Raw genomic sequence first — 12,237 nt, 5'->3', positions numbered from 1 at the left:
TTTTTTTTTTTTTTTTTACATCTGATTATGTAATTTTTACATAATCTGATGTAAAAAAGTTACTCACCACTTGAGTAGAATTTTTACTAAATACTTTTTTATTCTTATTTGAGTAATTTCTTGGATGGTTACTTTTTCTTTCACTTAAGTAAAAATATGTGGAAGTATCGCTACTCTAATGATGTTTGGATACTAAGTGGGTCAAGATCAAAATCTGTTAAATGCATCGTTGCCCCAAAACAGTCATGATGAAGATGTGCAGATTTAATCCAAAACTCAGATGTTGTTTGCTGTACAGTTTGTGTAAAACTAGACCAATGTTTCTCAAACTTAAACACTCACAGTCCATTTAACTAGAAATTGCCCCCACAATAACACAATAACAATAACTTCGACTCGGCAGGAAAATTAATGTTTTTGATTGTTTATTCAACGTTGCATGACTCTGTGTTTTTGTGTTTAATGATGTAAAGCACTTTGAAATGCCTTGCTGCTGAAATGTGCTATACAAATAAAATTTGATTTGATTTGAATAACAAAACATCTCAACTCCTTTGGCAAAAATAAACACTTTCAGCCAGTCAATATTTCAGGTGTTAAGATGCAGTTAGTCAGCGTGGTGCACAGTGCCTCTCACCGCTTCATTACTGTCGTTTCGCATTCAGTGCAGCCGCAGACTTAAATCAGCAGAACGCTATGCATTGTCATAATGTTCAAAAACAAAACTTTCCACCAGTAACTTCAGTTCTTCTTTTTAGTGACCTGATTTTAAGCCACTTATCCATTAATATTTTTAAACCCAACCCTTTGGGTCAGTTAACTGTAGCGCCGCACTTTGAGCTCTCGTCACAGCTAATAAACGGTTGTTTACATGCAGTACCTTGCGGACCGCAAGGGGGCGCCCACAGGCCACCGGAGGTCCGGGAACCTCAGTTTGAGAAAGACTGATCTAGACCAATCAGGAACATACAGCAGATGAAAGATGATTTTTTTTGGCAGCCCCCTGCTTTGTCTTTATGCTTCCTTCCTCCAGTTTCATCAGATTCTTCCTCCGTTTCTCAAATGATTTTTATTTTTTCCAAATGTTTCTGATTTCGCTCCCACAAAGCTTTTCCATCTCCCTGGACGTTTCGACTAAACCCACAAGAACAAGTGCAGGAGAAATCCTGAAGGAAATGACTTTGTTCTTTCATTTCCACTTTGCTCCTTTAGTTTTCCTCGAGTCTTTTGTTGAGGTGGTGCTTTGAAAAATTGTCAGTCATGATAAAAAAAATGTATCAGTATTCAGACTACTGTCCTCGGTCTAATATTTAGCGCTGAATTATCTAGATAATTAGGTTTGCTCAAGGGCTTGCAGATATAATAAAATGCACCTCTTGAACAGATAAAATTAATCTGGACATCATGAAATTCATAGAAATGTGGTAAGTAGCACAGCGTTTACCAGCTGAAGTATATCCTCCTCACCTCAGCTGAGCGTTGGCAATTACATTTCTTTAGGCCATCATGCAGCAGCGGGTTTGTTAGGAAGCGGGGATATGTGCCCCAGACATGTCAGCAGGTGTTGCGGCCGTACGTTGCTGTGACAGACTCGCTAATCCTCTGTTCTCTGACTCCTGTGCTTCCTGAACACATCATACTGGGTAATCACTGCCACAGAAATCCTCCTGTTGCTACGACGGAAAAACGCGTGCGCTCTAACAACCAGATATTCTAGGATTTAATTCACCGTGTGGCTACTCCAAATTATGCACTGCAAAAACACTAAATCGTACCAAGTATTTTACTCTCGTTTCAAGTGTAAATATCTTAGTTCACTTGAAATAAAACAAAACGTACAAGTATCTTACAAGTAAATAATTCCTTAATATTGATACGACAAATTATTTCACTCATAAGACACTTTTCTCCATGTTATAAATAAAATAATCTGCCAATGCAACTAGCACTCATTTTGTGCAAAACTCATTTAATGTAGTGACACCATCTTCCCTTCCCATATTAACCTATTTCCTGCCAATTCACTATCAAATTGACAGGATAGTGAATTGGCTCAATCAGTCAATAGAGCCAATAAAACCTTTAAAAAAGAAAGAAACTCTAATTTATGGCTATCTTAGTGAGTCCACCTTAAAGTGTTAGCTGATTTTTACTGCAGGTCTTTGAAAATTAAAGCAGAAAACATTCAGTTGTGTCGTCCCCAACATTCCCAGAGAGCCTCAAGCTGCAGGAAGGATCTGACTAACTGTTGTGATCTAACTAGGGCTGTCACAATAAACAATAAATCAATCAGTCACATAATAAACTAAAACAAACTCAATCATTTCTAATTGCACGACTTTATGTTTATAAAAATGTACTTGGAAAAACTTTGTTGCTTTTTATCAGTACAAAGTCCTTAAATCACAATAGTTCTCAAACTCAATGTAAAACCTCTGACTACATGGATCTAGATTATCTCTGGGGTGCAAAAACTTAATTTCTTAAGTAATGAAAGTCTTTCTATAAAAACGGAGAAGCTGCAATGGGAGCAAAACTGTCACGGGCAAAAAACGAGATAAATGTCAATCTGTGTTTCTTGCTTTCTTTCAGTAATGATGATTGAAACGAGGAGCTGACTGCCGTCCTGCTGAGCTGAAACAAAAGCTCGGCCCAATCAGAGTCTGTGGTTCCTAAAAAAGGAGAAAGCTACAAACTTAACCAAGAGACAATAAGTGGAGGTTTCCATGTTAAAACTGGAAAAGAAAAGAAATCCACAGATTAAGTTGGGTTACTTTAATTTAGTCTGACAGTAAGAGCCCTGCAGCAACAAACTGTTAACATTAACATTGCAACTTCTTATAAAAATCATCAAACCAATTTTAATCCCTTTCTAACCATCAGAATAAGTCCTGGCCTGAGGCCAAGGTGCAGAGCGGAAACAGATATCGGTCCACCTGAAGTCCTAATCAGCCTGGCTTTGCCCACGCAGGCAGAACTACCTGTGGAGTCGCTAAATTTAGACAGAAACATCACATGCATGCAAAGACAGTGGCAGCAGTTAGCAGGAGGTCAGGCACGTCAGCTCTGCTTGGGGTAAGCTCTTACTGCGGGTTGGTTTTTCTGCTTGATGAATTCATGTTTATTTTTATGTTAACATCGTGAAAATAGAGTCAAATTAAGCCATCACACATGTCAAATCAAAACAAAAACGTCATTAGCTGCAGATTTTTTTTTTAATTCAGTTGATGTGTTTTCAGTGAATGCATTCATTAAGTCCCATTTTACCTGCTCCTTTCATAACTGATTCATTTTCTTATTCTTTTTGTCACTGATGAACATGTTTCGAGTTGGATTAGAATATTTCTCTGATTCAAATATGAATAATTCTTTGATGATACCAACAGTGCTGATCAGTTCCATAGAAACCAGTCACAATACAAGAAGAGTAAATAAAAAATAAATGCACACAACTATGACAAAACAATAAAACTAAAAACTGAAATATTTTTTTTAAATAAAGTGGACGTCAACATATTAAAATATTTTACTTGCCTCCCTTTCAGATGTACTGACCAGGATTGTATTATTATTGTTATCATTATTAACCTTTATTTCACAAGGAAAATCCCATTGAAATTAAAAATATATTTTGGAAGACAATCTTGGCTTTTGCTGGATGACGATATTATTTTAGTTCTAATTAAAGTTCTGACACATAAAAACTCACTTGTGTAATTTTGCATGAATTCAACCATTTAGCATAAGCATTAAAACCATTAAAAAACTAAAAATAGTGTAAATAGTTTGGAATCCAACGCTAAATAAAGACATTTTAATTTAAAGATTTTTAGGATTTGTCATCAAAAAGCTAAGAAAAATTAATTATGCATTTCATCTGGACCTTGGCTCAAGTTTTTATTATAGTTTAGACTCGTTTTGGCGTTCTGGATTCAGCCTAGAACGGGAGAATATGGCTGAAAAACTCATCACAACGCAAGCAATAAAGAGTCAATAAAGAGTTGTCGATATTGCTAATTATTGATCAGTTTTTTGTTTTAAATATTGCCAGTCTGGTGGTGTGACCTTTCCTCTTTAATCCACAGTTTTCACTCCACTCTGTTTTTTATTTTTAAGCAGTTATGAGACACGGCGCAACCTTCAACTGCTGCTGCGCCAGTTACTCAGCAGGTAGTTGCTAGGTAACCACAGAATGAGTGGGTTGCTAGGTAACCACAGAATGAGTGGGTTGCTAGGTAACCAAAGAGAGAGTGAGTTAGTTGATTCCACCAACCTTGCCTTGCTAGCCATGAGAGGTTGAGCAGCTAAAGCCTTTCCTCTGCCTACATCCCCCAGAATCCTCTGCGGTTCTGGAATATTCTACATATTGAATATCAGATATACTATCTATTATCACGTGTCTATTTTGATTTTGTTATTCATTTATTGTCCAGCCCTAATTCAGCCTAGTCTGACTCTTAAGCTGCAGCTGTAGTTTTAGACACATTGAGACGTTTACCATGTTCCGTGAACGGAGGCGCGGCGGCGGGGAATGATGCGCCGTGTGCCTCACCTTTTCTGTGGAACACAGCATTGAGGAAGTCTCGGGCCTGTCTCTCCAGCCGGCTGATCCGAGACTGCCCCTGTTTGAAGTCCTCACACTCCGACAGCACGTGGCCGCCTCCACCGTTTTCCACGATGTGCTCCTGAATACACACACACACATTCACACACACAGCAACTTATTTTGTGGAACAAAAAGAGAAACGCAGAGCTGGATTTTATGAACCAAATCTTAATTAGCTTTTCTAAGTGGCATGAAAAAGCTGCATCTCTCTAATTTACCACAGATCTGATCAAATACAGTAGAAATCTTTTCACAGCTCTCCACTCATAGAAACACCAGGGTCTGTATATGATCTAATTCCAGCAGTAAATTATTTATTAAAGCTGAAGTTTGTAACTTTCATAAAAATATGTTTTTAGATATTTGTTGACGGTATGCCGTGACAGTGCGGCATGAGACAGATGATCTGTGAAAAAATTGGCTCCTCTGACGTCTCCCAGTTCTTCCAGTGCTAACTAGAAACAACCAATCAGAGCCAGGAGGCGGGTCTAAGCGCTGTCAGTCACCCTCTGTTTAGTGCTGCTCATACCCCAGCTGCTCTATACTTCGCTGCAGCGAGCAGAGTCTGACATGAATGCTACGCTCGTTAGCATAAACAGTTTTGCTGTAATTAAGTTATGTCTCTGCCATCATGACATTGAGGAGCTAATACATGAGGATGATTAACAGCGCTAAGACCATCCTCCTGGCTCTGAATGGTTGTTTTCGGTGTATTCCTTCAGAAGTCAAAAATGGCTCAGGGAGCAGATTGATTTTTTGACAGATCATAACAAATGACATAATGACAGCCTTAACAAATAAGTAAGAATAATCTTTTTTGCATACTGCAGCTTTAGTCCACATATCGCCCACCCAGCCCACCCAGAAAGGAAAGAAAAACCAACAAAAGTAACACTGAGTGGTTGAACTCGGGATCTCTGGCACAAAAGAAGTGCCATGTCACTGATCCAGGCTTTGTGTGTGTCACCAGGACTGAGTGCGCCCATTGAAAACGGTTCATGACTGCAACTCTATAGGTTTATAGATGTGGTCCACCATCCATCAGCAGAGGACTGTATTCCCTTTGATTTGATTTTTTATGCTGGTTGGGGCGAATAGTGTGTGTCTGGGGGTGGTTTAGAAATCCATATTTTACCAAATGCTCACTCCTATTTTAAAACATAATCAGGCACACATGCATACAGCGTTTTTTTTTTACACTGAACACATACAGTATTTCCATATCCATCCATCCATTTTATTTCACCCTCAGTGTGGTCGGGAGGGTTGCTGGTGCCCATCTCCAGCCAACGTTCCGGGCGAGAGGCGGGGTCACCCTGGACAGGTCGCCAGTCTGTCGCAGGGCAACACAGAGACACACAGGACACACAACCATGCACACACACACTCACACCTAGGGACAATTTGGAGAGGCCAATTAACCTGACAGTCATGTTTTTGGACTGTGGGAGGAAACCGGAGTACCCGGAGAAAACCCACGCATGCACAGGGAGAACATGCAAACTCCATGCAGAAAGACCCCAGGCCGGGAATTGAACCCAGAACCTTCTTGCTGCAAGGCAACAGCTCTACCAACTGCGCCACTGAGCAGCCCGTATTTCCATATTAAATGTGATAATGGATTTACTATTCTGCTCTTTTTTTGTGTTTCAAGGAGTTTTGCAACAGTTATACAAGTGCAGCATTACTAAGAAAACAGAGACATCCTTTAAAATGTGCTGGGATTTTTTCAAACACACAGAAAAACCCTAAAAATCTTCAGTAGATTTTACGTTTTAGATTCTGTTCACAACAAAGATACATGTCTGACTTTGAGCTTCAATTAAACAGCTTCAATAAACAGCTGAGGCGTTTATATCAACCTGTGAGAGTCGAGAAGGCGGGTGTTTTCCTCAGAAAATAATAAAATGTGTTTTTCAGTTTGTTTTAAATGCCTGGTTTCTGGCTGCTAATATTAAATAAATCTATAGGCCCTCCCTGCCGGGTTTAACCAATGTTAATTCGCTGCAATTTTACCAAATACCTTTTTACTCTAAAGTAATTTCTTGGACGGCGGCTTTTTACTCTTACTTGTGTAAAATTTTTGTGCAGTTTAAAATCCTTCTGTAACGCAGCGAAGTGAAGGTGGAGGTTATTTTGTAAAAATTTCATTTGTTTATGTATTAGAAAAATAAATGGACATATAATAATTATTTTATAATTTAGAGGAAAACTTTCACACGTCAGTGTTTTCATGTCTGAGGAATGGATGTGAAATGGATGTGTCTGCTTTTGCTCCACACTCTTTATGGAAATGCGGTATTTGCTCAGCTGATGAAAATACTCTTAGTTGCGCTTGTTTCTAAATCTTTGTCGTCTCACTTCTAAAACTAAATTCACCCTTTTTTTATATAGTAAACGTCAAACTCTGTGCAGCTCCAATAAAAAAAACCTAACTGATTATGGGACCCACCTTGTTTTTCTCACGTCTTAAGCAGCAGAAGAGACAGTTTTCATCGAAGGACCAGTCAGACACTTCCTCTGGCTCGCAGTCTGGATCAAACACAGAAGACAAACAGTTTTGGATTAATAATCTCAGGCTGCATCTTGACTAATCTCAAGCATAATCTACAAGACCCTTTTTTGCATTTCTTATTCAGATTAACGTAATAACAAAAATCCCACTTTTAAAAAAAAGTTTTTAATAATTCACAGGTGCAGTAGCATATTTTCCTCACTGAATTAATGTGTTTAAAATAAAGGCTGAGCTTATGGCGCTGGAATAAAAGATGAATTTATTTTAAGACTTTTTAACACATCTTTACTGGGGTGCCGCCAACTGTGGAGGTCGCTGTACGTTTCAACACTTAATACATTGCCTTTGTGTCATTTTAATTAAATATAGGGTATAATTCATCGACACATCAATGCCTTCTATGATGCACATTAAACAGCATCGTGACGACCTTTGAGACAAGTTTTCAAATATCCAAGGAGAGAAATCCAGCACGCCGTTTTAATTCACAATCTATTCAAAATGTAGATTCAGAAAGCCAAAGGATCAGCAGCTGCGCTAAAAAGATTCACTTTTAATCACAGCCCCTTGATTAAATCTGGCAGTCATCAACTTTTCACTTGGACTTGGTGTAAAAATGAACCACATCTGTCAATAAAAGCCGAGATTTGATTGAAGATGTTTGTCCTGACAGGAATCCTGACTGAAACAATATGTGTACCTGTGCACATAATGATCTTGCAAAAATGTTTCTTACAAACAGCTGGATGACGAAAAATATATAAAATCAACATTAGAAGATTTTAAGCAGGATATTTTTCAGCTTGCTGACGCTGCGGCGCTCATCCTGTTTGTGTCGTTGAGCCGTCACAGTGGCGGGGCGCCGGCTGCTGTTTGGCAGCGCCCCCCACTTCCTGTGATAATGATACAGGCCGACACTCGGCAGGTGACATGTGAAGCAAATTAACATTAGTTATAAGCAGGGAGCGGATAAAGAAACTGAAACAAGCCACGCAACAGACAGGAGAAAATACACCAATGCAGACAATGGCCTAAAGAAGCAAAACCAGAGAAATGAAACCCAGAAAGTCACTAACATCAATAAAACCTGTCAGTCTAAAATAAAATGGATAACAATGAGGTAACTAAACCACTAAAACTATAACAAGAGCAACTTTTCTACCAAAGAGTTCATAGGAACTAGAAAAATCCTGAAAAAGTCACACAGAATAACGTTAAAGCTACATTTCTCTCAGTTAATGATAAATTAAAAAAACTCAATAATTTCCATTTACATGACTGTTTGTCTTTCTTGTGTCTCTATTTCAACCAAACACTGGATGACAAAAGACTTCAGTCTGTTGCTTTGGTATCAACTAGTCTCCATTTTATTTGTTGTTTATTTATTTTGGATATTTAAATTAGTTTCTGTTTCCAGAGCTAAAGAAATGAAAGTTTATTGATCTTTGAGAGGATGTAGTTGCATTAATGTGCGACTATCGTAATATTACGTGAAAATAGTCTCAACAATGTTATCATTTATCACAATAACTATTGGGGCAATTTATCATCCAGGATAATTTGTTACTGTGACAAGGCCTGGAGTTCTTCTGCCACAGTTGATGAAAAGTTTTGGACCCCCAGGTTTTACCTGGAGCAGTTTGGTCTCATCGCAGATTGAAAATGGTGTTTTAAATGTTTCTGTTGACATAAATCCTTCAGCCAATCAAACGCAGTCTAATGCCAAAGAAATCGGTAGCGTGCAACACCCAGCTCAGTCCAAGTTGCATCAACGCTGAGATGCTTCCAAAATAAAACATAAAAAAAACACTGAAAACTGGAAATGAATCTGACTGGAGAAGAACTAAAGCTAGCTCAGGTACAACAAAGTAAACTGCTGTGAAACAAACTTTGAAATACTCTTCTTATTATTGACCCTATTGGATTAAATTTAGACTAGTCCGTCCCTTTGGCACTGCTCTTGTCGAGGAGCTGCATGCACGTCAAAGCTGGCAGTTACAGGTCATCTGTGAGGTGCTATTTGGTTTCCTTTCCTCTTTTTGCCCAGGTGCTGTCAACACAGCGGGGAGATTTTCGTCACTGCCGATCATTGACGCTGATTTGGTGTATTTAAGAGTCCACTTTAAGACTCCACTCGGTGCTGACAGGCCACATTTATGAGCGGCCGCAATGATCTGATGTCAGCCTGATGCAGAAGTGCAGACTGAAGCTCTGACATGCAGGGGAGGGGGCGTTTTATATATGTTCACCTGTAGCTATGCAGCTTGGACAAGTTCTGCTAGTCAACGTGAAATAACACGAAAATGTTCCGTTTAAAGCAGCCAGGTATGCAGCCATTACAGCTCATCAATCACTGCTTTCATCAGTGCACCTGTGACCTCTGCTTGTGACCTTTCTGATCAATTTTATCAGATCTTTTTATTATAGCACTCACATTCAGTCTAGAGTGAAAATCCATCAAGTGTATTTAGTTTTTAATGCAGGAGGAAAATCTCACTGAAAAATTGGAAACATTCAGGAATCCATGTTGGGATTAAATGTTTTGAACTATATTGTTTATTATTTGTAGTTCAACATTAAATACTTTGTAAAGTCCCAATTTGCCAACAGGTCTACACTGATTGTTCCTCTGGCGCATACACAGAGATGGACCTTTACATTTGATCAAATTAGCCGCACACTGGTGCTTAACTTCACAAGCTTTATGTATAAGAATGGCACGTTTTCAAACAATGTTAAAATATTTAGTCTCAAACCAAACATCTCTGTTTTCCAGGTTTAAATTAAGTAATTTTGTCTCAAACGTACTTTAGAAATATTACCTATAAATTGGCTGAGCTTTGGTGGAAGGATAATTCACGGCTGCAATAAGTAGATATGTACTACTTTGGTTTTATCCAAAAATTTTCCACGATAACAAATTTTGCTCTGTGATAAATTGTCCCAGAAATCATTGCGATAAACGATAACATTGCCTTTTTGAGACCATTATTAACCAACAGCATAAATATGGCATATCAATGCAAATACGCCCCATCAAAGACAAACACATTTCTAAAAAACTTTTAACAATGAAACTGGAAGACATTTTAAATACCTAAAATACATAAACAAACCATAAATAAATTAACTGTATTATGACGTCTCGGTAAACAAACTAGCCCTTCAGAATATATTTATCACTGAGCTTAAAACTCAAGAACATCCATGAGGTGTTGTCATATTCATATATTCATTCTTTATTCCTAAATACAATCGACCTGGAGTGTTCGCCCCACATCAGTCACGACTCACAAAAGTGTTTGCTAAAGTCCCAGAGTATTTAGCAAACATTTACACCTCAGAAAGAAACAAACTAATTATGAGTTCCTTGAAACTTCAACCTATAAAAGAAAAATATAAACCAAAAACACATTAGTTTAAGGCTGGACAATAAATCAATAACAACACATATCAATAGCTGATACATCTGATAGGATAGAATGTTGACTTAAGTTCAATCCAGAACCGCACAGCATTCTGGGAGATGTAGGCAGAGGAAAGGCTTTAGCCACTCAACCTCAAACAGCTAGCTAAGCAAGGCTGGTGGAATCAACTCACTCACTCACTCACTCACTCTTTGGTTACCTAGCAACAACCTTAGAGTAACTTGTGGTTGCCTAGCAACAAACAGCAATTTCATGTTTCTCCTCAAAACTGCTTAGAAATAAAGAAACGCAGCGTGGAAGGAAAACTGTAGATAAATCAGGAAAGGTCACGCCACCACTTTACCAATATTTCAGATAATTAAAAAGAAAACTAATCAATAATTAGCTGTAGACAATTACTGATATTGGCTGATATGAAGCACTTATATTGTGATAAGTTTATCAGCCATATTGTCCAACCCAACCTTATTTGGGGGAGGTAATCACCGTGTCAATGGTAATTTTGTGTAATTAAATGTATTTTCCTAAATTGAACAGATAATTTCCAATTATTTTGAATCTTATCAGACATCTTCCCCAAATGAAATGTGGCGAGGGCTGCCTGGAGTCTCCATTCCTCGAATTTATGATGCATTTCGCTAACCTAGCACCTTCTGATACTAGACTGCCAACACATGACATGTTGCAAACATGCAACAACGGAGCCAAAAATGCTCTGTTTAGTAATAAAACATGTGAAGACATGTGAAGAAAGCAGGACTGACGAGTGAAGAAAAGCAGTGTGACAGGAGGACAAAACGAGGAGCTTACTCAGCTACGCAGAGACAAAAACAGAAAAAAACAGAGTAACACATGAGAGAAATCAATACTCAGTCACTACATCCTGTGAGCATCGAGTACGTGTTGGATCAAGAGTTCATTTCTCAAAGCGGTCACCCTTTCCGGCGCCTAAAAAACAAGCTGATGATATGGTGAAAATGCCTCCTCACCAGGCTGCCGGATGGCATGAAACACTTGTTGTGAAGAGGAACCCATCACATGAGTGTGACTCTGGCTCCATCACATGACGGCGGTGGATTACACAGCCCATGGAAACGTAAAAAATTCTGCTAATTGATTTTCATGCTGCAAAGAACAATGACTGCCTGCCGTCTTTGAAGAATGCGTCGATCATGAGGGAATACGGTTCATATGATTAGGAGCTGAAGAAGAAATTAACAGCAGGCTGAAAATACTACATTACTGTCCTATATTACTTTCTACTGAGTCTCTTTCACCTTCAAGAACACCAGGAAGAGACGATACACTAACCTATCTGCTTCCTTTAAAAAAGGTAGGATACTATGGTGTCTGACTTCTACACAAAAGTCAGATGAAAAATTAACAAAAACCCTGAACATGGAAAGTCAGAGGTTCTTCACCAACACGTAAAATCCAATATGGCTGCCTTGAGATGCAAAAGTAAACCATTGTCTGCAGTCCTAATAGTTTGTATCTTATTAAATAAGTGGAAACACAGGAATAGATAATGATTCATGAACATCTTCCTTCAGTGACCTTCTGGTCACTCAGAACAACCATTAGGGAAAACACACTGGTTTTCTGAATTGCTAATGGGAAACTTCACTGATATATCAGCTAATGTCTGACTGGTTTAAAATAATAAAAAAATATATATAATGTTTATA

At 38.4% G+C, this 12,237-nt stretch overlaps 1 protein-coding gene across 2 annotated transcripts in view; it reads right to left on the bottom strand.

Annotated features, from left to right (window-relative positions):
- Nucleotides 1-12,237, bottom strand: part of lcor (ligand dependent nuclear receptor corepressor) — a 104,536-nt gene that overhangs the window by 17,866 nt on the left and 74,433 nt on the right. For both annotated transcript variants that reach the window (XM_008418327.2, XM_017307632.1), the window contains exons 3-4: nucleotides 7,059-7,138; nucleotides 4,553-4,685 (exon numbers count right to left, since the gene is read on the bottom strand). In XM_008418327.2, coding sequence (XP_008416549.1) covers nucleotides 4,553-4,685; nucleotides 7,059-7,138 — 213 coding nt within the window. The remainder of the gene's footprint in view (nucleotides 1-4,552; nucleotides 4,686-7,058; nucleotides 7,139-12,237) is intronic.

This window comes from Poecilia reticulata, linkage group LG1, assembly GCF_000633615.1.
Source record: "Poecilia reticulata strain Guanapo linkage group LG1, Guppy_female_1.0+MT, whole genome shotgun sequence".
In the NCBI taxonomy this organism is placed as follows: Eukaryota; Metazoa; Chordata; class Actinopteri; order Cyprinodontiformes; family Poeciliidae; genus Poecilia; species Poecilia reticulata.
The sequence above is the reverse complement of the archived record's forward strand: the minus strand, read 5'-3'. Positions and strand labels throughout refer to the sequence as shown.